The sequence below is a fragment of the Lutra lutra genome, chromosome 4 (assembly GCF_902655055.1).
Source record: "Lutra lutra chromosome 4, mLutLut1.2, whole genome shotgun sequence".
In the NCBI taxonomy this organism is placed as follows: domain Eukaryota; kingdom Metazoa; phylum Chordata; class Mammalia; order Carnivora; family Mustelidae; genus Lutra; species Lutra lutra.
The window spans coordinates 7,845,177-7,870,497 of record NC_062281.1 but is presented as its reverse complement, the minus strand read 5'-3'; the positions used below and the strand labels follow the sequence as shown (position 1 = coordinate 7,870,497).

The 25,321-nt window shown below is 47.0% G+C and overlaps 1 protein-coding gene across 3 annotated transcripts in view; it reads right to left on the bottom strand.

The window, feature by feature from the left end:
* Positions 1 to 25,321, bottom strand: part of ZFAT (zinc finger and AT-hook domain containing) — a 182,746-nt gene that overhangs the window by 77,740 nt on the left and 79,685 nt on the right. For all 3 annotated transcript variants that reach the window (XM_047726975.1, XM_047726974.1, XM_047726973.1), the window contains exons 8-10: positions 13,980 to 14,067; positions 12,030 to 12,179; positions 10,504 to 10,677 (exon numbers count right to left, since the gene is read on the bottom strand). In XM_047726975.1, coding sequence (XP_047582931.1) covers positions 10,504 to 10,677; positions 12,030 to 12,179; positions 13,980 to 14,067 — 412 coding nt within the window. The remainder of the gene's footprint in view (positions 1 to 10,503; positions 10,678 to 12,029; positions 12,180 to 13,979; positions 14,068 to 25,321) is intronic.

The following is a 25,321-nucleotide window of genomic DNA, read 5'->3' as shown; positions in this document are numbered from 1 at the left end:
CTGTTGGTGGGAATGTAAAAAGGCGCAACCACCATGCAAAACAATATGGAGGTTCCTCAAAAAAATGAAAAATAGATCTTCCCTACCATCTACTATTTGCTACCTAGCAATTCCGCTACTGGGTATACACCCAAAGGAACAAGATTTCAAAGAGCTATCTGCACTCCCAGCTTCATTACAGCATTACTCACAATCGTCAAGACCTGGAACCCAGCCAATAGCTATCAACGCATGAATGGATAATGAGGAAGTGGCATACATACACCACGGAATATTATCCAGCCACGAGAAAGGAGAAGACCTTGCCATTTGCCACAACAGGAATGGACCCTGAGGGCATTATGCTATGTGAGATAAGTCAGATAAAGAGAGACAAGTGCTATCTTCAGTTCTCTGTGGAATCTAAAAATGTCAAACAAAAGAAACACAGTAAAGTGGTGGCTACCAGGGGATGGGGGGATAAAAACAGGTGTCGAAGGGCTCAAACCTACAAGTAGTAGTAAATAAGCCACAGTGGGCGAATGCACAGTAAAACGTAAACACGCAACACTGTACTCTAATGCAACGTGATGAATGTCGTGACCACGGCAGTGTCAATCTGCAGCAGACCATGCGTCAGACAGCTTAACTGTAACTACGTGCCGTGATGGAGGTTAACTCCACTTATCGTGGCGACCAATACACATTATATACACTATACCCAGTCACTGTGTTGCACGCCTTCAACAAACATAATGTTATGTCAATTACGTCTCAAAATAGAAAAATACACTTAAAAAAAAAAAAGAAAGAAAATGCGCAGCACCTGTCCGCTTCCTTTGTGTCTCGCTACCCTCCTCTGCCCGATGAGCTTCCCTGAGGACTGCTCCAGCTGCTTAGTTACCCTAGAGTTCCACAAGAAAGCAGGAGCAGGTGCAATGGTAGGAAAATCACAAACCATCCTGTGAAAATGAAACCACGCCCTTTGTCTTCTGGCATTTGGAGTCCATCAGCACACAAAGAGAGCGATGGACAACTGCTTCTGACTTAAGGCACCTTGTTTGAAAACCTGTTAAATAACTCCTGCCAAATTTCACATGTACCTCAAACTTGAAGGAGCACGAAAATACTTAAACAAATGTGCATAAATCGGAACTATTACTAATAATAATATCTAGAGGCATTAAAGTGAAAATATCTCATGATGACTGTTGATCCAGCCTTAACAGCAAAAGGTGACACTCTGCATAAGTAAATTTATCAGGACACCGATACTCTTCAAGCATTAACTCTTGCACTGTGTCTTCCTAATGAGAGTGTCGGAGAGAAAAGAAACGGGATCTTTCCTAAATGACCTAGATGACATAGATTAAGCGCTATAACCATCCATCCTTACGCTGTGTCCACAGTTGCTGAGAACAAGAGAACACCGACCCCAGGGGAGACAGGCACATCTACCCAACACCTAGAATGAACACACTTAATATGACCCCAAGTAATCTTCCCACAACCCTACTATGGTAGGTAACGCCCTCCCCACAAAGATATCCAGGTCGCAGTCCACAGAGCCTATTACCTTCCATGGCAAGAGGGATCTGGTCGATGTGACCAGGTTAAGGCTCTTGAGATAGATTATCCCCTGTGATCCAGGTGGGCTCAGTGAAATCATAAGGATCCTCAGGGGAGACAGGCAGGAGGGTCAGGGTCACGTCACAGAGGAGATGTGATCATGGAAGCAGAGGGACAGCCGGGTCCAAAAGGCCTTGCTGCTGCCTTTGAACACGGAGGCAGGGGTTCAAGAGCCAAAGGATACGGGCAGATTCTAGAAGCCATAAAGGCTAGAAATGGAGTCTCCCCTAGAGCCTCCGGAAAGAAGGCAGCCATGCTGACCACCTGACTTTGGATTTCTGAAGTTCAGAGTGCTCCCATCCTAAATCTGTGCTGATTTAAGCCAGTAAACATGTGGTTGTCTGTTACAGCAGCCACGGAAAACAAACGGGGATGATACAGCACGAGTTCAAGGTCACACAGGCCGGAAGCGGTTCCAACCTGGGTCTGTCCTGCCGCTGCTCCACACGCCCCAGCACACCGGGGTGTGCTGCCGAAGGTAAGAAGAGCTCCCGAAGGAAGCGTGACACGCGCTGCAGCCGGCAGTTTGCGGAGCCCGGTCTGCACAGCTCTCCCATCTGCAGGGACTTGTACAATGGCAAATCAGGACAGAAATAGCCATGGCAGTAAAAATACAGTTGAAGAAGCCTCTGTGCTTTCTTCAAGAGCTGAACTTCAGGCAACAGCAGACTTAAGAGACTGGCGGTTCTCTGTAATTAGCCATCAGTTCTGATACAAGGAGGAATGCATCCGCATCAGGCATGGAAAGAAACAGAAGGCAGCCCAGAGCCAGAGAAAAGAACAGGACCGAGGTTACAGATGCTGGTCCAGGCGTCTGCAACCTGCCGCTGAGAGCCCTCCACCCCGGTGAGGTTTCAGGTCAACCAGCCTTCTGCGACAGTCAGATCTGTAGTCTGAGCTGACTGTTCAGAAAGCTGCATGGCTCATTTTATCCCAGGAGCTGTCATTCTCATGGTTTAGAAAGACCTGAGAATAACTTCAGGTGGACCCAGACAGGGTGTACCATAGAGTGGCACAAACATCAGCCCGCCCCCTGCTGTCCATCACCCAGACAACTGCTGGGAGGGTGAGCCTCAGACACCCACCATGTCCACGCCCCGCCCCTTCACCTTGACTCCAGCGTGAGCTGGCCAAAGGGTAAGAGGGACAAGGATGCTGTGCAGAGACCAGTCTCGCTGAAGCCTCGTACACGAACTTGGAAGGATGGACCACCTGGTTGCTCAGATGCCATTTTCTACTGAAGAGCTTCCTGGCTCCAGAGTGCATGTTTTTAGAAGTAAAAAGACTACGGGAAAGTGGGGCTACTTTATCTGACAAGGACTCTGCTTGTAGAAGAAGGAGGAGAAAAATAACCATGCTTACACCTAGAATATTTCCATGTGTAGCCATAGGATCTCTTATTAGAAACTGAAGGAGCCTGGGGAAAAATGGTACTTCCTCCACTCAGACCTAAGTTCCACACTCGACGCTCCACTTGTCTAATTATGATGCACACAAGAGTGCTTGAAGCTCGGAGAATTCCTCTTTGTAAGTTTTACCAGAAAACTTCTTAACTCAAGTGTATGAGGGCAGGTTGGATGGGGCCAGGGAGGACCCGCAGGAATTAGCACTGAGCTGAAGAGCTTTTAATTCATGACTAGGGGATTCTCGATGGATTACGTAACAGGAAAACACTGCACCTTCTCACCTGCCCCACGTGCTGGGGGCAGCAGAATCCTGGAAAGCCTCTACACCACACACGCAGAGGCCCTCTTTAACGTCAAAAAGGGAAAAATGTGCTATAGCATGATTTTGCATGAAATTCTCTCACAGTGCTGGCATACACGCAAAGGGTTTAATCAGGTCCTTAAGAGATTGATGCGTCTCTTTGTATATATAGACTAGCAAACCTTTTTAATGGAAACCTCCGCCCATCCTGACCTCTCCCTTCTAAAGCACAGTGATGAGCTCCTCTGGGAAACAAGCGTGCATCAACAGGGACACATCCCTTCAAGGAAGCCCATAAATGTGAAAAAACGGATCTACAAGCAGGTGAAAGGACAGGATGGTCACTCAGCTCCTTTTTACTTAATTGAGAGCAGAAAGATCCATTTAATAGTAAGTTCCTCCACCATATTTTAAAACATCCAATTCACAGGCATATGATGTAATACAATATCTGAAAGCGGAGAGACGAAAAAGGAATTGGCACTTTTCAAGAGCCTCTACATTCCAACGACTCTCTACAAGGCACTTTACGTTTTCTTCACTCGTTCAGCCCACAAGCATTTATTGAGCACCTACTGTAAGCCAGGCGTCGCTCTAGGTGCTGGGGTACAAAACGAAGCAAATGCAATAGGTCAAGAGTCCCCACGGGATGAGCTTACATTGAGTGAAGACCTGGAAAATCATGAACAAGGAAATTATAATGCCCATGAGAGGCAGAGTAGTCTAAGGAGAAACAAAGAAGGGCACGGACCTGGCGGGTATGAAAACAGCAAAGAGGTGGCCGCATCTGGAGAGGACACAATCAGAGGAGAGCCAAGGTGAGGAGGGTGGAGACCAAGGGGTGAGGGGAGGCTCAGCCAGGCCCATCACTCTGGCCGCTGTCTGGGAGCTGACCGAGGGGGCAAGGCCAGAAGCAGGGAGAGCATCAGGCGGCAACAGCAAGAAAGGAGGCACGAGGCTGTGGCAGCGTGGACAAATATCACTCCACAAGGACACTGGGAAGAGAAACTAAGGGAGAACACGCAGAAGGGGCTAACGGGGGGCTGTGGGCAGGGTGTGAGTGAGACAGTCAGCAATGACCTGAGCTTCTGACCCAGGTGACCGCCAAGGGGTGGCCACTGATGGACACGTGTACGGGAGGGGTCTGCCAACCTTGGTACCCCCAGGGCCAAACCCAGCTTGTTTCTGTGCAGCTGGGAGTTCCGAATGGCTTTTACATTTTTCAAGGTTTATGGGAAGAAAATCAAAAAGAAGACAATACGGCAGGAACCACATGTGGCAGTCAAATCTCAAATATTTATTGTGTTTTTTCCCCAAGTTTGGTGACCCCTGGCCTGCAGGAGACACAGGTCTGGGGCAGATGGGGAGCTGACATTGCACAGACTAAGTCTGAGGTGCCTTCTAGACATGCAGGTACAGATGCTGAGTGGGCAGCTGGGCTGGCGGAGCCTCGGGGAGAGGACGGGGCCGGCGACGGAAGCTGGGAAACTTTCCACATGACTAGTGTGTGAGCATGGGGGGAACGCAGAGATGCACCAGGGGATGAGCATAGAAGTGTGCGGACTTCAGAGAGTGGGAGGTCCCAGCTAAGGCGGTCCCAGAAAAGGAGACCAAGAAGGAAGAGCCAAAACGGTAGTAGAGCCCAAGTGAGTAGGGGGCACTTCCTGTCATTTGATCCTCAAGCCCGTCAGGCACAGGGCCATACTGATCCCTGTTTGATAAGGAAACTGAGGTTCAGCAAAGTGACCTGACCAAGGTCACCCTATGAGGCAGTGGCAAGCAAGACTCAAAACTCAGGCCTCTATCACCTTGCCTACCCCACATAGCTTCTCTGTGGGACAAGCTGTTGAATTGTTACCGGTATAACAGATCCACTAAAAACCAAGTCCTCCCAGGCAGGTTTTAAAGCAATGTTTGCTTCCAAATAAAGAGCTAATTCTACGTTTAGAGGCTAACAGCCTCATCAAGGCAACCAAACCCCTAGCACCAGCACTGTCCCCTGAGGAACTCGAGGCCCATGTGATGGTCACACAGCTCACAAGGGCATCCCCGTGTGGGAGATCGTGTCCTCTTTTGGTGGAGCGAAAGGTATTTTTCTTGACTTGACCAGTTTCTAAGTTTAGCCAAAGGAATAAGAGATAAATGAGAAAAACTAAGAGATGTCCATAAAAAACAAAAAGGAGTAACATGTGTGCATGATCAAATTCATAATAAAAAAAGCACCTAATAAAACAATATACTAGAACAGATACTACTGAACAGACCAAAATCTCAGAACATGCCCAGCATCTTGAGAGACTGGCATTCCAAAATAAAAGGAAAAGGACCGATTTCTCTACAAATACACTGAGTCAACTGGAAATTGTTTAAAAAAATACATCAATACCACACACCACATACCAAAATAAATTTGAAGAATATTAATTTTAATAAATGTTATAAACCATAAAAGTAGAACTTGAAAAAGTACAAAAGAAGTTTCTCCTAAGATGAGGCAGGTTTCTTTTTTTTTTTTTTTTAAAGATTTTATTTACTTATTTGACAGAGAGAAATCACAAGTAAGCAGAGAGGCAGGCAGAGAGAGAGGAGGAAGCAGGCTCCCTGCTGAGCAGAGAGCCCGATGCGGGGCTCGAAACCCAGGACCTGGGATCATGACCTGAGCCGAAGGCAGCGGCTTAACCCACTGAGCCACCCAGGCGCCCCGAGGCAGGTTTCTTTAAACACAGAAAATCATGAAGAAAAAAAATAATATCAAAACCCCATCAAGATACCACCTTAGTCCAGTTAGAATGGCCAAAATTAACAAGACGGTAAACAACGTGTGCTGGAGAGGATGTGGAGAAAGGGGAACCCTCTTACACTGCTGGTGGGAATGCAAGTTGGTGCAGCCACTTTGGAAAACAGTGTGGAGATTCCTTAAAAAATTAAAAATAGAGCTTCCCTATGACCCTGCAATTGCACTACTGGGTATTTACCCCAAAGATACAGATGTAGTGAAAAGAAGGGTCACATGTACCCCAATGTTCACAGAAGCAATGGCCACAATAGCCAAACTGTGGAAAGAGCCAAGATGCCCTTCAACAGGTGAATGGATAAAGATGTGGTCCATATATACAATGAAATACTACTCAGCCATCAGGAAGGATGAATACCCAACTTTTGTATCAACATGGAAGGGACTGGAGGAGATTATGCTGAGTGAAGTAAGTCAAGCAGAGAGAGTCAATTATCATATGGTTTAGCTTTATTTGTGGAGCGTAAGGAATAACATGGAGGACATTAGGAGAAGGAAAGGAAAAGTGAATTGGGGGAAATTGGAGGGGGAGACAAACCATGGGAAACAAACTGAGGGTTTTAGAAGGGAGGGAGGGGGGTGATGGGTTAGCCTGGTGGTGGATACTAGGGAGGGCACGGATTGCATGGATGCAAACAATGAATCGTGAAACACTACATCAAAAACTAATGATGTGGTGACTAACACAACATAATAAAAAAATAATAAAAAATAATTGTGAATATCCTATGTAAAATAATAATAAAAAGATAAGACTGATAAGTTTAAATACGCAAGGCTATTTAACTTTTTACAAAAAGACGTGTCAAATTAAATGTAAAGGCAAACGTTAAGTTAGAGGGAAATATTTGCACAATATGACAAACCCCTGAGATACAGAAAGCTTTTAGGAATCCTCAAAATACAATGCAAGTGCTACCAAAAATGTGGGTAGGAGATGGAACTAAGGTTTTGTTCTAAGCTTTTTTAAAACTGGAAAGAAAAAGGAGGGCCAGCGGTTTAATTACAGCTGAAGAGCAGATCGCCCTGGAGCTGGGACACTGGGCTGTGTTCGTATCCAGCTGGCCTTCGAGAAAACATGAGACCAAGGGGAAGTCCTGGTAGCCCTGGGGAGGACGGGACCGCCGGGTGAAGCCATAATGCCCCACGTCACAGAGCACGGGGCTGAGAGAGACCCAGGAGGTGTCGAGATCTCGCGTCCTTATCCTGTCCCACCGAACTCGGGCCCACGTGGGGCAGAAAGGGGTGCACCGAGGCAGCAGGACTCCCCCATCCTGGTGCTATTCTCACGGCACCTAACACATGATGCCTTTCTTGCCAGACTGGTGAGTGTCTGAAAACAAGACATGACTTTATAGATGCCTCAAACTCCCAAAAATGTCAGGGGGGGAAAAAAAGAAGAGAATCAATCCAAATTTCCTGTTTTGTTAAAGATATTTCATGTCTGCAAGGCCTTTCCCCTTCTGGAGGGTTGTCTCACCGCTTCGAGGACACACCATCAGTGCCCATCTGAGTTCCCTTCCTGGCTGAAGGGCTCAGGGAAGCAAGTGAAGTGAGAGGTCGACGGGCTGCGTGTGTCACCGTCACCCAGCCCTCCCTCACATCCAACAGCAGTCAGTCCAGGCCCCTGATCAGACACACAAGAACCCAGACCTCTGAGCCAGGCATGAGGCCACAGCACCCCAAGAGTGCCCCCCAGACACTGCCACCACAGCCGAGGGGACACCCCAGACTTCCCGGCGCTGACAACTGCAGTTTTCCATTAGCGGCACTCTATTATTCGGGATTTCAGTGAATCATTGCTTCCAAAGTTAAGAAATACCAGTAAGCCTTATTGTTTGTGGAGGTACAGAATTCATGAATAATTACATGATTTAATGCTTTCATTATTCAGGGTAAGACCGCTTTACTGTCACTGCATTTTTAATTATTTTGCTTACAGATTTTCTTATTTACAGCACACTGCTTAGGTCTAAACAGTTACAGCTCTGGCCTTCATGAGCCTTAGGCAAGCCCTGGATCTTTAGTTCTAACGAAGCCTAGCTAAGCGCGCAGCCTCTCCATTAGCCCCTCAAGCTCACCCAGATACACACACAACAGGATGGATTCCCTAGAACATTCTTAAAATACAGGTATGACCTAATGGCTATCATCCTGTAAGTTCTAAAATCATAAATAATTGTTGAAATCACTCCAATTTTTATTTTATTTTTTTTAAAGATTTTATTTATTTGTCAGAGAGAGAGAGAGAGAGCGAGAGTGAGCACAAGCAGATAGAGTGGCAGGCAGAGGCAGAGGGAGAAGCAGGCTCCCTGCCGAGCAAGGAGCCTGATGTGGGACTCGATCCCAGGACTCTGGGATCATGACCTGAGCTGAAGGCAGCCGCTTAACCAACTGAGCCACCCAGGCGTCCCTCACTCCAATTTTTAGAGTGAACTCCAATTTTTGTAAATAATTGTGCTAAAATAGCAATATATTTATAAATATGGTTTACTAATATTATTACATAAAATACTGACAAGACCTTCTTACAACTAGGGTTTTTAAAGGAAAATAAAAAATGGTAAAAGGCCTTTTATGGTTTAGCTGCCTGTCTTCCTTTTTTTTCTAATTTATATTTAATTAGACAACATACAGCACATCTTTAGTTTTAATATAGTGTTCAGTGATTGAATAGTTGCATGTAACACCCAGTGTTCATCACAACATGTGCCCTCCCTAATACCCACCACAGGGCTCCCCGATCCCCTCAGCCCCTCCCCTATGAAACCCTCAGATTGTTTCCTGGAGTCCAGAGTCTTTCATGGCTTGTCTTCTTCTCTGATTTCTCTCCCTTTGGATTACCCTCCCTTCCCCCATGTTCCTCCATGTTATTCCTTATGTTCCACATATGAGTGAAACCATATGATAATTATCTTTCTCTGCTTGACTTACTTCACTCAGCTAATCCCCACCAATTCCATCCATGTTGATGCAAACAGTGGGTATTCATCCTTTCTGATGGCTGTGTAATATTCCATCGTGTATATGGACCACATATTCTTTATCCATTCGTCTGCTGAAGGACATCTCCGCTCCTTCCACAGTTTGGCTATTGTGGACATTGCTGCTATGAACACTGGGGTGCATATGGCCCTTCTTTTCATTACATCTGTAACTGTGCGGTAAATACCTAGTAGTGCAATTGTGAGATCATGGGGTAGCTCTATTTTTAACTTCCTGAGGAACCTCCATACTGTTTCTCAGAGTGGCTGCACGAGCCTGCGATCCCACCAACAGTGTAAGAGGGTTCCTTTCCTCCACATTCTCCCCAACATTTGATGTTCCCTGTCTAATTAATTTCAGCCATTCCAACTGGTGTAAGGTGGTACCTCATTGTGGCTTTAATTTGTATTTCCCTGATGACTAGTGATATGGAGCATTTTTTCATGTGTCTATTGGCCATTTATATGTCTTCGTCGGAGAAGTGTCTCTTCATGTCTTCTGCCCATTTCTTGACTAGATTATCAGTTTTTTGGGTCTTGAGTTTCATAAATTCTTTATAGATCTTAGAAACCTAAATGCCTGTCTTCCTATAATAATTCTGCTTTCCCTTCCTCCATCCTACCCCTGCTCCATTGGCCACTCTCACCACTGCCCACCACCCCTCCTGCCCCCAGCAACTCACACCCTTCTCCCCAGGGCTGCTGAGCCCCCTTCCATCCCAGCACCCACCTTAAGCATGGCCCACATACTTCTCTTCCTCCCCACTGGGCTATAAATTCCTTGGTGGCAGAAACTGTTCCTTACTGACCCCATACCCCAGGCAGGACTGGGACATAGCAAGAACTCAATCAAACAGTTCTTAAGAATAAATGAAATTAGAAATCTACTTAAGTGTACTTCACCAAGATCAAATTTGCCTAAGTATTGTTCGTATTTTAAACTGAGCCCCATTCTGGACTGAGTAAAAACCCTGAGGTAGCTTGGATGATAAACATCCACTAGGAAACATCAGGTCAGATGTGATCGTGGCTGCCCCTTCAGGTCCTCAGGTTCAGGTGGGGGTGGAGGGCTGAAGAGGACTGAAACTTCCAGATCAAGGTCTCCTGAGGGTACCTTATTCCCAGAAGCAGCATCCCCTCCACACCCACCCACCCAGGCACGCACACAAGCACACACACACGTGCACACACACCCAGCACTGGGGGAGGTCAGGCAGGGCTCTAGTCCTAAGCACGGGACAAGAGGAAGCAGGGAGTTCTTTGTTCTTTCAGAATCGAAATTCTAAAAGACCCAGCTCTTTCTTGCCTGCAGATACATCCACTATTTCTGCTGGACTTGGAATGTCAGCTTCAAACTCCACTTTCGAGAGGGAGAAAAAAATTTATTATGCTACGGAGTCATTTACTTACCATCAGCTGTGTGAAGGAGCTTGTGACTTTTCAACGTCCCTTTCGACTTGAATTTCTTGCCACACATGTCACACAGGTGGGTCTTCTCAGTGCTGTGACGATTCATATGAGCCTTGAGGTTACTCTTGCTACGAGTGGCGTACTCACACAAAGAACATTTGAAGGGTTTCACACCTACCGGGGAAAATACATACATGTATATATAATTAAATCACACAGACACACACAGAGACACACCCTTCATATGTACGTCATGTGTGTGCACACCCACATCGAACAAAGCAGTGCACTTGCCTGTCCCTAGACACGCCGCACACGGACCTGGCCACGCTCTCCTCCATGCTACTCTGCCCGACAGCCATGCCCTGTCCTCCTGGTTCTGCCGGGACTTCCCCCTGTGCAGCTTTTCTGGCTTGCCCAAGCCAATGCCCCTGCTGCCCTCTCAGTGTCCCCACGTCCTGAAGCCCCGCTAGCCGAGCCACTAGAGAGCACTGTGAGTCATCGGCACCCGCCCCTCCCCACAGCCCGAGAACTCCTCGCTGACAGAGCCCTGAGCAGCCCACATCCATGACATTCCACTGAACAGAGATAAGCTGACCCACATTAGAGTAAACAAGGGCCTGTGCAGAAATCAATGGGATCGCCCCCAGGATCAGCAGGGAAAGCACATTTCCATAAACTAAGCAGAGCCTTAGGACACAAGCTGCTGGTGGGCTAAAGGCTTGGACTGTGGGGCATCCTGGCTGCTCCCCCTTCACTCGACAGACACCTACTAAGGGCCTACTCTGGAGCACTCACTCCCTGAGGGGCTCTGAAGATGAGAAGCCATGGTGTTTGTCACCGCCCGGAGGGAGTTGCAAAGCCAAAAAGACCATAACACCCAGAGCAACGTGTACAGGAGGAGGGACACGGTGCCCAATCCTGAGCACGGGGAGGACCGACACACTGTGCACTCAGCATTTTCACCCCTTGTCTACAAGACCCAAGACTTAGCAGTGAAGGAAATCGAGGTTTCACCGAGGCTGCGGGGTGGGCCTGGGGCAGGTGCTGTCCTGGTAGACAAACAGTGCCTCCCAGCCTTGGCTTTGAGCTCTGCTCCTTCTTTCTGTCTTAGCTGGGTCCCTACTCCACCATTTACTGAACTGTTCGCCTCTCCCTCCCTGACGGTGCCTCCCCTAAGGCCTGAGAACAGGTGTTTCTGTCCTCCCGGCAGAAAACACATCGTCCTTTGTCCTCTCCAGGAGTCCTCTGCCTGCAGCACTCCAGCTTCCTAAGTCACAGGCGGGACCTCAGCAAACGTCCGGGAGAACCACACGCCTCCGCTCACTGCAGTTGCCCCCAGACGGCAGCGACTGAACTCCCTGAGTTTCGCCGGCCGATGGACACATTTCTTAGGAAGCTTCAGGAAGCGGAAGGACGTCTAACTGCCGGGCATGTGACAGGATGGCTTCCTCGTCAAGTACGCCCATGTGGGGAGTGGAGGCACAAAACGCAAATGGAGGTCCACCTGGGAGAGGAGCACTCACCTTCGTGAGCCCAGATATGACGCTGAAGGTCGGAGCCGTTCTTCATGAAATAGAAATCGCAGTACGGGCACTTCATGGCTCGCTTCCCGATCAGACCTTTCAGCTGAACCCTCCGCCCAAGCACCTCAGAAATAGTGCTCATGGACACCTCTAGAAGGAAAACAGGGGCATCATCAGAAGCCAGAGAGGATCGGCCCCCCGCCCCGAGACGTCCGGGAACCTTGTGACCGCACCCCAACGCCCTGGCTGGTCCCAGCAGCGCTCACGTGGCCGATCGAGACATGCCCCCCCGCAAGTCACGTGACAGGACTCATGCCTGAAAATTGAACCAGATTCTGATCATGTCTCAGATCTAAATACCCATGAGCATAAAATGCAAGGGATAGAGAAACAAGACCATGAGGCACCTTCAGACAAATGCAGGACACGAAATCATGTAGAAAAGCGACCCGGTCCCTCCAAGGAACTGATGTCAAAGGAACAAACGTGAGGTGCGGTGAACCACAGGATATTAGAAACTCAAGTGACATAACAAGTAAAAGCAACATGCCTGGGTCTTGATTCACACAGTCTGTGTCGACTGAGGAAATTTTAAATGAACTAATGCCAGGCGGTAATAAAGAATCACCATTAATTAATTCTGCTTGTTTTGCTTACACTCCAAAAACACCCTGATTAGCATCCCAAAGTTCTTTTTACGGGGAAATGACCTAAGTGCAGGACCTACTTTAAGATATTGTAGAAGAGAAAGTGGAGGGCTGAGACACGAAACCAGTCTGACAGAATGCACACAAGTATGGCACCTGTGGGGGTTCCTCATATTATCCTGTGTTTTGTATATATTTGAAGTTTAGACCAAAGACAAAGCATGCCTCACATAGGTTCCTGAGACAGGGTGGCCGGTTTAGATGAGCGTCCTGGGCTCACACTGGACACAGGGTGACAGACCAGAACGAGGCCATCAGAGAATCCCATAACCTATGTGTTCCCACATGGATGAAGGTCTTAAGGCTCCATCTGGTCCCACATAAAACATGAGTGTTGGCAAACTCTGTTATTTCTTTATTTTTCTTCCGTATCACTTATAATCAGCGAATCAGTGCCCTGGCCCAGGAGCAGATACAAAATAAAGCAGATACAAAGGGGACACGGATGTGGGGAAAGGTGCTTGGCTTACCTGTTCCTCATTTATACCACACACAGTCCTCTCAGGCCTGCCCGATGGGACGCTGGGGACCTGGGGTTAGACCGTAACAATGGCAGCCCTTCCGCAAGGTTCTCACGGGGAGTGAGGGCAGGAGAATGCCAATGACCTGAACACAAGGGTCAGCGCACAGAGGGCGGGGATATGGCCCTCCCCCAGGTGAGGAGCCCCCAAATCCTCCCCAAGAATGGGACTCCAAGGAAGAACATAGAGAATGAAAAGGAATTAGCGGAGTGGAGGAAATGTGTCCCAGGTGGTGAAAACAGAGGTGTGACAGGCATGAATACCCAAGCGGCTTGTGCTTCACACCTCCGAGTAGCCAAAGAGACCCATGTGGGGAGACCCAAGGCGACGGTCACTCCAGCTCAGCAAGGCTCCTCAGCCTGCGAGCGTGTACCCCTCACAGACCACCATGCTGGGCACCAAACTTTTCGTGGGTTCCCAGGGAGTGGTGTTGAGGTCAGACCTGCTTATAAGTGACCCACCCAAAGGCATTCCAAGTGAGCACGCAAAGGGAGGAGGGCGATGGGAGTGTGGGGAGATCTATCAGAAAACCAGATGAAAGGATAAAATGAAGGAATTAAAACAACTTCCCAACATTAAATTAACGTAATCATTTCCCTCGAATTCACTCATCCTTTCATCCCCCTTTATTCCTATTTCATGCAGTTGATAAATAATGTTGTGTTTCAAAGTAAACATAAGCCCTTTCAAATTAATCTCCCCTCCAAAACGCATAACCTTACCAGGATGGTTGGTCTTGATGTGCGACTTTATTAATCGGTCTTCTGAAAAAGACTTTTCACACACTGGACAAGAGTAACTCCTTTTGTCCTTAACAGAAAGAGAATATAATCAATGGAGTGTCTCATTCAAACCTGGGCTCCATGGGAAAACCGCCACCACCGCCACCACCGCCACGGCTGCCACCACCACCGCTAGACCACAGTGCACCTTTGCAAACACAGTGACATGCCGCCTGCACCTGGCCTCACACAGCCTGGGGAGCTCCGGAGCGCAGAAGGGAGGGATGGGGCTTACAGGTGATGGTCCGCTGGAGGTGGCCAGGCCGGCAGAGTGCAGGGCTCGGCCTCGAGGTCTACCATGCAGACCAGCGCTGCTCCATGACCCAGTGCGTATTATGTCCTCCAGTACTCTCTGCGTGGTGTGCGGGGGGATTCATAGAAGTTATTTTACTAAGACTTGCACCACTTTTAATGGACAGGCATCCTGATGCTCACGTTACAGATTAAGACAGGAGGCCAAGGGTGAGGAGCCCCAAATCTGAGAGGAAGAGCCAGTTTCTGAACCCAAGATGCCCCTCCCACCCCTGCAGCTCCTACGATTCCCAAGGCCCGCCTCCCACTGAGGCTGCGGGTAAGGAGTTCATTCCGCCCTGCTCCCTGCTTCACTGACCCTGCTAACTGCCAGGCTTTGTTCTCACTGTAGGGGAGGCTCTTGTGAATGGTCAAGCTGTAGCTTTTGCTCACCTTTTCCTTCAGCTCACTGTAGGGCTACTTCACATGCCAATTTTCCCCCAAAGAGTGGGTGTTATGGGTTCAACTGTGTCCCCTGCAAAATTCATATTAAAGTCCTAAACCCCAGTACTTTAGAATGAGACCTTATTTGGAAATAGGGTCATTGCAGAAGTTATGGTGGTGGGGCGGGGTGGGGGCGTGGTGGTGGCAGAGCCAACATGACTGGTGTCCTGATTTAAAAAAAAAGGAACTCTGGACACAGACATGCACACAGAGGGATGCCACGTGAAGAAGGCGAAGGCGGCAGAAATCCAGGTAATCCAGGTGACGAGACTGCCAGCTAAGGAACAGAGATTTTGCTGGAAAACACCAGAAGCTAGGAGGGCAAGGAATAGACTCTCCCTCATGGTCCTCAGGAAGAAGTAACCATGCTGTCACCTTGATCTTGGAATCCCGGCCTCCAGAACTGGGAGACGATAACCCACTCGTGGGCAGGGGACCCTAGGGGCTAATATAGGGGGCAAGCAGACGAAGGGAAAGGCCACAGCCAGCCTCCACCTGGGCAACAGGTGCTTCGGACGGGGGAGAGGGGCAGACAGACAGCACAGGGCACTGCATGGGAGTTTGCTCCCACCTGCCCTCAGCATCCCCAACAGGGAAAACCACCAATGAGGCAGCATTAGCACAAGCTCACCAGGCGGAGAAACACCCATGAACCCACGACGAGCTGCGAAGTGTGACCTATGTTAAACAGCACGAGCCCACAAGAAAGGCAGGAGCCATGGCTGCAAGGAAAGGTTTCGGGCCCTGCGTGTTCTAGGATGTTAACAGTCCCTGTTCACCTTGATGTACAGGAGGACGAGTTCCCAACACTGACTGAGCGCCTACAAGGAGCTCGACATTGTACCAAGTGCTCTCCGTGTCTTGTGAATGAGTCAGTCACCCCACAATGCAGTCTACTCACACCAATAAATCATAACAGCAATAGCGACCGTTTCTTAAGGACTTCCTCATGCAGAGTGCTGTGCTCTGCACACCACATCCTACAAGGCATCTGAGAAGCTGTCCAAGGTTCACACCACCCCCAGAGAGCAGGGGTGGGTGTCCAGACCAGAACTCTGTACTCCAGAGTTCCTGCTCCTACAAGACAGTGACTAGGAGTATGGACTCACGGCTCTGAGTCCCTAGGTCCAAATACTGGCTTCACCACTTATTAGCTGGGGAACTTTGGGCAAGTGACTTCACCTGTTAATGTCCTGGTTTCTTCATTTGCAAAATGGCAATAAAAACATCCTCCTTGCTAGGAGGAAAAAGGAAATTAAAAACACATAAAGTGGACTTCCAATTTCCAGTCCAGCACATAAGAAGCTTGGAGGTCTGTACTCCATCCTAGCAACAAATGAAATGTTGGACATACTGAAAAAGCCTCAACCCTTCTTAATCCATTAGATCCATTAGATTATAGGGCAAGCCACTGCCCCCCAAGCTGTAGAGAAGGCAGAGAATCATGACTTCTGGGAGCACAAACTCACAAGCAGAAAGCTCTCTGAGAACCAGGACCAGGGGGTAGGGGGTGCATTTTGAAATACACCACAGCATTCTGTTCCTCTTAACAAGGCCTGCCATCAGGGGAAACCAATTAACCAACACCTAACCTGCTGGGGTATTATTAGAGACTAAGCTACCTGGGGGAAGGGAAATACCCACCTCCAGCCACCCACTACATCCTTCCACGTGTGAGAAAGGACACTACCAAACCCAGACCCCTTGAGCCATCCTTCCCCACCTAAGGGAGCTGGGAAAAAAAACGAGAAAAGTTCATGTCCAGGGGCAGAGGCTCACCAAGAGACGGAGACCTAATCACAGGGCTAGAGAATGAGCCCCCACCCCCACACCTTACCAATACATTAATAAAGGCCTAATATAGTTCTTTGTACCCGGCACATCCTGTCTAGCTTTAAAGGAAGAAAAAAATTACAAGACACACTAAAAAGCAAAACACACAGTTTGAAGAGACAGAGCAAGCACCAGAACCAGACTCAGATACGGCAAGGACGCTGGGGTTACCAGACTGAACATTTAAAACAACTCTGATCCGCACGCTCAGGGCTCTATTAGATGATGCAGAGAGGAGGCAAAAGACATTGCCCATGAAGCAGAGACATGAACATTCTCAGAAAGAACCAACAAAGAAATGCTAGAGATCAAAACCACTGCCGCACAAGTGAAGAATGCCTCTGATGGGAGGAGTAAGGGACTGGACACAGCTGAGGAAAGAATTTCTGAGCTTACAGGTATCTCCAAAGAAACCTGTAAAACTGAAAAGCAGGCAGAAAAGAAGACTGATGGAAACAGAAGAGAATATCCAAAGACTGTAGGACGACAGAAGGTGTAAAATGCGTGTAGTGAGAACGAGAAGAAAGAGATAAAGGAAATGAAGACATATCTGAAATGATAATGACTGAGAATTTCCCTTACGAGATGTCAAACAAACACCAAAACAGATCCAAAAAGCTCAGAAAACACCAAATAGGAATAATACCAAAGAAACTAAACCGATCATGTTCGAACGACAGTAAACCAAAGGTAAAGAAAAAGTACTGAACAAAGCCAGGGTTGGCAGGGAGGACACCTCACCTCTAGAGAAGCAAAGATAAGAATTATACCCAAGTTCTCAGAAACCACACAAGAAGAGAACAGAGTGAAATATTTATAGGGCTGAAAGAAAAAAAGAAAAACACCAATGCAGAATTCTGTACACTGCAAAAGTATCCGTTAAAAAGGAAGGAGAAATACAGGCTTCCTCAGACGAATAAAAATTAAAGGAATTTGTTACTGCTAAGAACTGTCTTACAAAAAATATTAAAACAAGATAAAGCTAGAAGATTGATCTGCATAAAGAAAGTTAGAGCACCAGAGAAGGAAGAAGTGAAGGTAAGATAAAAACATTTATCTTAATCTTAATTGATCTAACAGAAAGTTTGTTCAAAATAATAATAATAATAATAATAATAATAGCAAAAATGTATTCAATAAGTTTTCTGTATACATATGCTTATATAAAAGTGAAATAAGTATCAGCAGTGCTACAAGGGGTATGAAGAATGAATTGGGATTATTTTGTTATTACAAGGTACTTACACTATCCATAAAGTGGAACAGTGCTATTTGAAAATCAACTTGGATTATATGTAAGTATATACCACAAGTTCTATGGTAACCACTAGAAAACGTAATAAATAAATAAAATAAAATTTTAAAAGTGTAAGTAACAATGCGAAGAAAGGAGAGAAAATGAAATCCTATAAAATGCTCAATTAAAACTACAAATGAGGGGTGCCTGGGTGGCTCAGTCAGTTAAGCATCTGCCTTGGGCTCAGGTCATGATTTCAGGGTCCTGGGATCAAGCCCCTTGTTAGGATCCCTGCTTAGCAAGGAGTCTGCTTGTCCTTCTGACCCTCCCCCTGCTCATGCTCTCTCTCTCTCTTTCTCTATCTCAGAAAAATAATCTTAAAAAAATAAATAAATAAAACTACAAACAATAGAAAAGATCAGAACATAAAGGAACAGAGAACAAGGACAACAAATAGAAAACACTAATGAATATGATCAATATTAATTCAACTGTATCAATAATCACTCTATCAATGATCTAAATGTACCAATTAAAAGACAGAGATTGCCAAGATAGATCAAGAAGCAAGATTCAACTATATGTTGGCTGTAAGAAACCCCCTTTAAATCTAAGACATATGCAGATTAAAAGGGAATTATACTACGTTAACACTAATCAGAAGAAAGGGGAAGTAGCTTTATTAATTTCAGACAGAACAGACTTCAAGGGTAGTTACCAGTTATAAAAAGGGACACCACATAACACTGAAGGGATCAATTCTCCAAGAAAACATAATAAGCCTTAACATGTATGCATCTAATAACAGAGTCAAAAATCATGAGGTAAAAACTGGTAGAGTGGCAAGGAGAAAACGTTGAATCCACTACTTTAGTTGGAGACTTCAACGCCCCTCTGTAAGAAATGGACAGATCCAGCAGGCAGAAAATCAGTAAGAACACAGTTGAATTCAACACCACCATCAATCAACTGGCAATAATTGACATCTATAGACGGCTTCATCCAACAGCCGCAGAATACACATTCTTCTCAAGGTCACACAGAACATTCACCAAAACAGACCACATTCTGGGCCATAAAATAGCCCTCAACAAACTGAAAAGGATAGAAATCATACAGAGTCTGCTCACAGACCCTGATGGATTAAACTAGTCATCAGTAACAGAAATATAGCTGGACCATTGCAAAATATGTACAAATTAAACAGCAAACTTTTAAAAGAACAAATCAAAGAAAAACTCTCAGGAAAAAATTTTTTTAATTTTAAACTAAATAAAAATGAAAACACAAGTTATCAAAATCTATGAAAAGCAACGAAAGCTGTACTTAGACAGAAATTTATATAATGCCAAATGTGTAATATTAGAAAAGAAGAAAGACCTAAAATTAACCATCTAAGCTTCCGCCTTAGGAAAGTAGAAAAAGATGGGTAAATTAAAGCCAGATTAAGCAGAAAAAAAAATCAGAAATTAGAACAGAAATCAAATAAATTAAAAATAGGAAATCACAAATACCATATGATTTCACTCATATGTGAAATTTAAGAAACAGATGAACATAGGGGAAGAGGATAAAAAAAGAGAGAAGGAGGCAAACCATAAGGGACAATTAACTAGAGAGAACAAACCGAGGCTGCTGGAGGGGTGAGGGTGGGGGCTGGCTAAAGGGGTGATGGGTACTAGGGAGGGTACCTGTTGGGATGAGCACTGGGTGTTACGTAAGTGATGAACCACTAAGTTCTACTCCTGGAACCAATATCATACTATATGTTAACTAACTGGAATTTAAATAAAAACTTGAAAATACATACAGATATACAGGAAATCAACAGAGAAAAATCAACAAAACCAAAACCTAACGCTTTGAAAAGATCACTAAAATCATGAAGCCTGAGGCAAAAGAGAGGCCACAAGTTACTAATAAAAGAAATGGAAATAGAAAAGGGAACATACTACTGAAAAGGGGGACATAGCACAGGTCCCCCGAACATGAAAAAGACAGTAAAGGAATACCATGAATACATCCATACCACAAATCTGACAACCTAGATGAAACAGACCAATTCTTTAAAAGACACAATCTGCCAATACCCCCAAAGAAAGAGTCATAATTGTCCTATCTCTAGTTAAAGAAATGGCACCAACAATTAATAATGTTGCCAGACAAGGGGTGCTTCGGTGGCTCCGTTGGTTGAGCATCTGACCTTCAGTTTTGGCTCAGGTCACGAACTCTGGATAGCGAGACTGAGCCCTGCATCAGGCTCCACGGTCAGCACGGAGTCCGCTTGAGATTCTCTCTCTCCCCTCTCCATCTGCCCCTCCCCTCACTCTTAGGCACTCTCTCTCAAAACAGGTAAATCTTTAAAAAAATAATAATAATCTTCCAAAACAAGAAGTACCAAGCGAATTCTATCAAACATGTAAGGAAGAGGGGCGGCCTGAATGGCTCCGTCATGCGTCTGCCTTCAGCTCAGGTCATGACCTCCAGGTCCTGGGATCGAGTCCTGCATTGGGCTCCCTGCTCAGTATGGAGTCTGCTTCTCCCTTTCCCTCTGCCTCTCCCCTCCACTCGTGCACTCCTCTCAAATGAATAATAAATAAAATCTTTCAAAATACCATGTAAAGAAGAAATTATACCAATTCTCTACGATTCCTTTTAAAAAACAGAAGCAGAATAATTGAACTTCCTAACTCATTCTACAAAGGCCAGCATTACCCTAATATCAAAACAGGAAAAGTAAATTACAGACCAGTATCTCTCACGAACAGAGACACAAAAATCCTCAGCAAAAAATTAGCACATCAAGCCCAACAACGTGTAAAAAGAACTACACACCGCAACCAAATGGGACGTATCCCTGGTGGTCAGGCTGATTCAATGCTCTAAAACCAAAGAATAAATCTATCACACCAATAGAATAAGAAGTAAAAAACCCCATGCTCATATCAACAGAAACGTAAGAAGAATTTGGTAAAATTCAACATCCATTCATGATAAACAATCTCAGTAAACTAGGAAGAGGCGAGAACGTCCTCAACTTGATAGAGATTATCTAAAAAACAAAGCTAACATCATACTTAATGATGAGAAACTAGAAGTTTTCCCACTGAGACCAGACACAAATCAAGGACCTGTTTACTAAGTGAAAGAAGCCAATGGGAAAAGGCTCCAAATTGTATGACTCCAACTCTATGATGTTCTGGAAAAAGCCGAACCATGGAGACAGCAGAAGGATCCAGAGTGGCCAGAATGTAGGGGGAAGAGAGGGATGATCGGGGGAGCGAGCAGGATTTTAGGGCACTGAAACTCTTCTCCAATGACAATAATGGCGGACACGAGTCTTTATACGTCTGTCCACACCCACAGAACGTACAACACCAAGATGACCCCGAGTGTAAACTCGACTCTGGGTGTTCCTCGTGTGTCAGTGTCCACCTGTGGTCTGGGACATCAGGAGTGGGGTAGGTTGTGCCTGTCTGGGGACAGCGAAATCTCTGTACCTTCTGGTCCATCTGCAGCGAAACCTAGAAGATAAAGCTTATCAAGAGACGACACACATAAGAGCTTGTTAGCATGGAGCCAGGACTCTAGGGAGCCCTCAACAAATCTGAGAGATGCTGCTGAAGTGGCTGTGGCCTTGTTAACGCAGCTTGGCCTCAGATAACAGACCTGTTGCGGGCTAGTGCACACCGGGAATCTCCGGGAAGGGGATTCTCCGTGAGCACCCCCCGAAGTCCCTTGTCGATTAGTTGCTGCTATTGCGGAACATCTCCAGAAGGGGGGTTCCCTGGAGCACACTTAGGAGGACGGTACTTGGTATTCAAAAACAAAAACAACACCTAACGACAGTCCCTCTGAACCATCAGTCGGCCTGCACGTCCCAAAAAATGTCTGGGTTCCAAGAGATACCTGCTGAGCTCAGGCGTGCAGGGGTCCAGGCAGCTCTTGTGACACTGTCCTGAGCTGTGGCTCAGCCAGTGCCACAGGCTTCCAGCCAGGCTATGCTGGGGGCTCATGCCTTCTCAAGGTGCTCCCGTCACTATCCTCCTCTACCCCTGGCCCTTCTCGGTCACCCCATCACTCCCTGAATCTGCACACAGGAACTCGTGCCCACAGACCATTTCTGAAAGACGCCCTGGGCCTGGTGGGCATCCTGGAGGTGGCCTGTTACCACCCCCGCTTGCCCCCAGTGCCATCATCAGCAGAGATGATGGAGGCGTTCAGCAGGGCTTTGAAGGAGTTTACAGTCATCTCCCCTAAGTCCTTGCTATTTGATTTTTTCTTCTTTTAATCTCCGATAGTCTGAAAGCAATTTATCTTAGAGCTTATCAGGGCCCCTCATTTGATGCCTTTGAAGACTGTCAGAAGGACACCGGCGGTGGGACACAGTGGTGGGAGGAGGGGATGCTCTGAGGACTCATTTATTTTTTTTTCCCCAAGCCTCAGTTCCGTACCGGAGATGAAAACCCAATCTGACACAGCAAACTTAAAACGAGCGGTTGTTAAAAGAGTTCCTGGCAGAGGCAGAGAACACAAGGCCGGCACAGTAATGACAGTCAGGGAGCCCAGCCCGCCAAGTTTGTTTGTGCCCCGTGGAAATGGCCTTCAAAGCAACAAAGGACCAAGGACCCTGTGAAAGAAGAAAGGTGTCAGCAGGAGTCTGTGGCCACAGTGTGGGGCGTGGGCGTGGCCCAGGGCCCAAGCTCAGGCCCCGGCTCTCACATCTGGGTGGACTCCGCCTTGGTCTTCAGCTGGAGGGCAGGGGCCTCGGCCCCCAAAGCAACTGGGCAGTTCTCAAGTCTGAAAACTAGCAGTGGGTGGAGAACACCAAGCCTGCCCCCAGCCACCAAGTGTATGACCTCTCATGTAAGTACCACTCCTATAAGACACGTGATGTCAAGTTTAAAACACAGGGTGGGAGATCACACTCTGAACCAGCTCCCAGGAATAAAAGCATGGTCATGGGGGCCAAGGGCCCTGCTATGTGCCAGGCATTACCCCGAGGACAGAAGTACGGGACACTGCCTGCCCTCCAGCAGCCGTGAGCTAGTGCGAGCTGCCACCACACAGAGGCAGAGAAGGTGACACTGAATTGTGACTGATTTGAACAGGCTAGAAAAAAAGCCTGCTGCCTCCACCACACACACACACACACACACACACACACACACAACCAAACATGCTCCCTTTGGGATTTGGATGCAAGGATCCCACCGTCCACTGAAAGCAGTTCTGTTCTGCCAGGTGACCCCCTTCAAGCCTAGACCCCGGCCTTGCTCACAGGAAGCTGCATTTTAGACACAGGAAACTCTGGGAGCCCGAGGCCTTGGGAACGAACTGTGGACACGCACCCAGACAGGGTTACAGAGAAACCAACTGGTCTGTGACCACCGAGGGGAAAAAAAGACGAATCTGTCAATTTCTAGAAAGCTACCAGAGGTAGCTCCCTGATTTGCTGGCAACATGTTACTTTACCTCCAAAAAGTACGAGTAAGAGGTTTTAAATGTGTGTACGCTTGTAGCCAAAAACAGAGCTCACAGTTTTCAAAGGCAGAGACCAAGAGCGAATCTGAAACGTGTGTTGAGAGACCATGCCGCCCTGGTCGGATGGGTGCTGCCTCCACGCCGCGCTACCACCACCGCCCCCACTACTAAGAGGACGAGCTGGCTCAGACCCGCCGCTCCCCTGCGTACCAGGACCTGTGCCGAGTCCCTCACAAACACCATCTCACTAAATTCCCACAACAACCCAACAACCCAGAGGCGCTTCACAGACCAGGTATCAGAGAAGTCAGGAACGGAAGCCATACCCTGTGAGCGGTCGAGTTAGCAGGTGACAACAAAACGTGTCCTGTCCCCAGGGCGGGTTATGCCAGCCACAAGTGCCCTCAGATCGGCTGGTTACCCGTGAGGTCTTCTTAGAAGGGACACAAGCTGGAGAGAAAGGGAAAAGACTGACCTATCGTGAACGTCCACCATATGCTCCATTTCCTACCATTTCACGTTATCTATCAGGAGGAACCTAAGGGCAGACTCCCAGGTCCCCCTCAAATTACAATGGAGGTATGAGCTCAGCGACCTCTCACCCCCATGTGATTCTCATTCAGGACGTCATGAATTACATCAGCTGGGTCAGTAACAAAAACTTTATTTAGAGGGACCCACCGGAGATCACACATTTGACACTGCCGTCTGGGACACACAAGCACATACACTGATACATAAACATACGGAAACATAGAAACGGGGCATCTAAGTGGCTCAGTTGATTAAACATCTGACTCTTGGTTTTGGTTTGGGTCTTCATCTCGGGGTCATGAGATCGAGCCCGGCACTGGGCTCTGCATGGAGTGTGGAGTCTGTTTGAGATTCTCGCTCTCCCTTTGCCTCTGCCTCTCCCCAGACCAAGCCCGTTCTTTCTCTCTCTAAAATAAATCTTGAAACATGGAAACAAGGTCTCAGAAAACAATACTTAACCTCCGGTAGAGGTGTCTAATGCTAGTAATTTCTATTTTATTCTATGGCATTTCATTTTCTAAGAGGTACTTGCTAGCTGTGACCCACTCAACTGTTTCACAACTAACTGTTTCATGGACCATGGCCTGCAGACCACAAAAATGGATCTAAAACTATAAAAAATATAAATTAGAAATTGTGTGGGTAATCCACACAATTTCTAATTTATATGTCACGACCTTGAGAGGAGAGATGGTACCCAGTTTTCATATTACAAATGAGAAAGTGGAGACTCGGCAAATGCCCAAGATCAGGGAGGTGGACATGGGTCTGAGCTACAGCCCACCAGAGCCCAAAGCCCCGGCATTTCACATGTTCTTCCCGTCTCCCCCACACAAACTCTGCGCAATGCTGTAAAAAAGGGGGCCTGCTCCAGCAACAGCATGAACTACTGCCCTTGGCTGGCTCTCCACATTTCCTTGATGCTAACTAACACAGCCTGGACTGTAAGTCACACCCGCTAGATCCTCAGGAGAGGGATGTGGTGGGAGAGACTGTATTAAATGAACTCACACCTTCTGATCACTGAGCACATTGTTAGCAAAGAGAAGGTTAAGAGTCACAGTAATAGACAACTCAGCCAAATTATCCCAGGGTCCTACTGCAACTAGACTGGACCTGGAAGGAGGCCTATTTGGGATGGGGCAGGGATTCGATTTAAAACTTCCTTAGTTTTGCACTGCATGGGAATCAGAGTTGAAGACAGGCAAGTGTTGGATGCAATGTGAAAGTCCAACCAGACTTTCCACACACCTCGCCCATCTCTCTGGGGCACAGATAAGGGAACCAAGCCCCAGGCCAAGGCCAAGGTCACAACAGCACCTCTCTCCCAAGTCAGGCGGACCCTGCCCTGACCAGAGTCCTCAGCTCAGCACCTTTACAACACAAAGGTCATTCGATTCTCTCGTGGGACCCTCACCACAAGCCTGAGAAAACAGGGTATTTACTGACTCTGCCATTA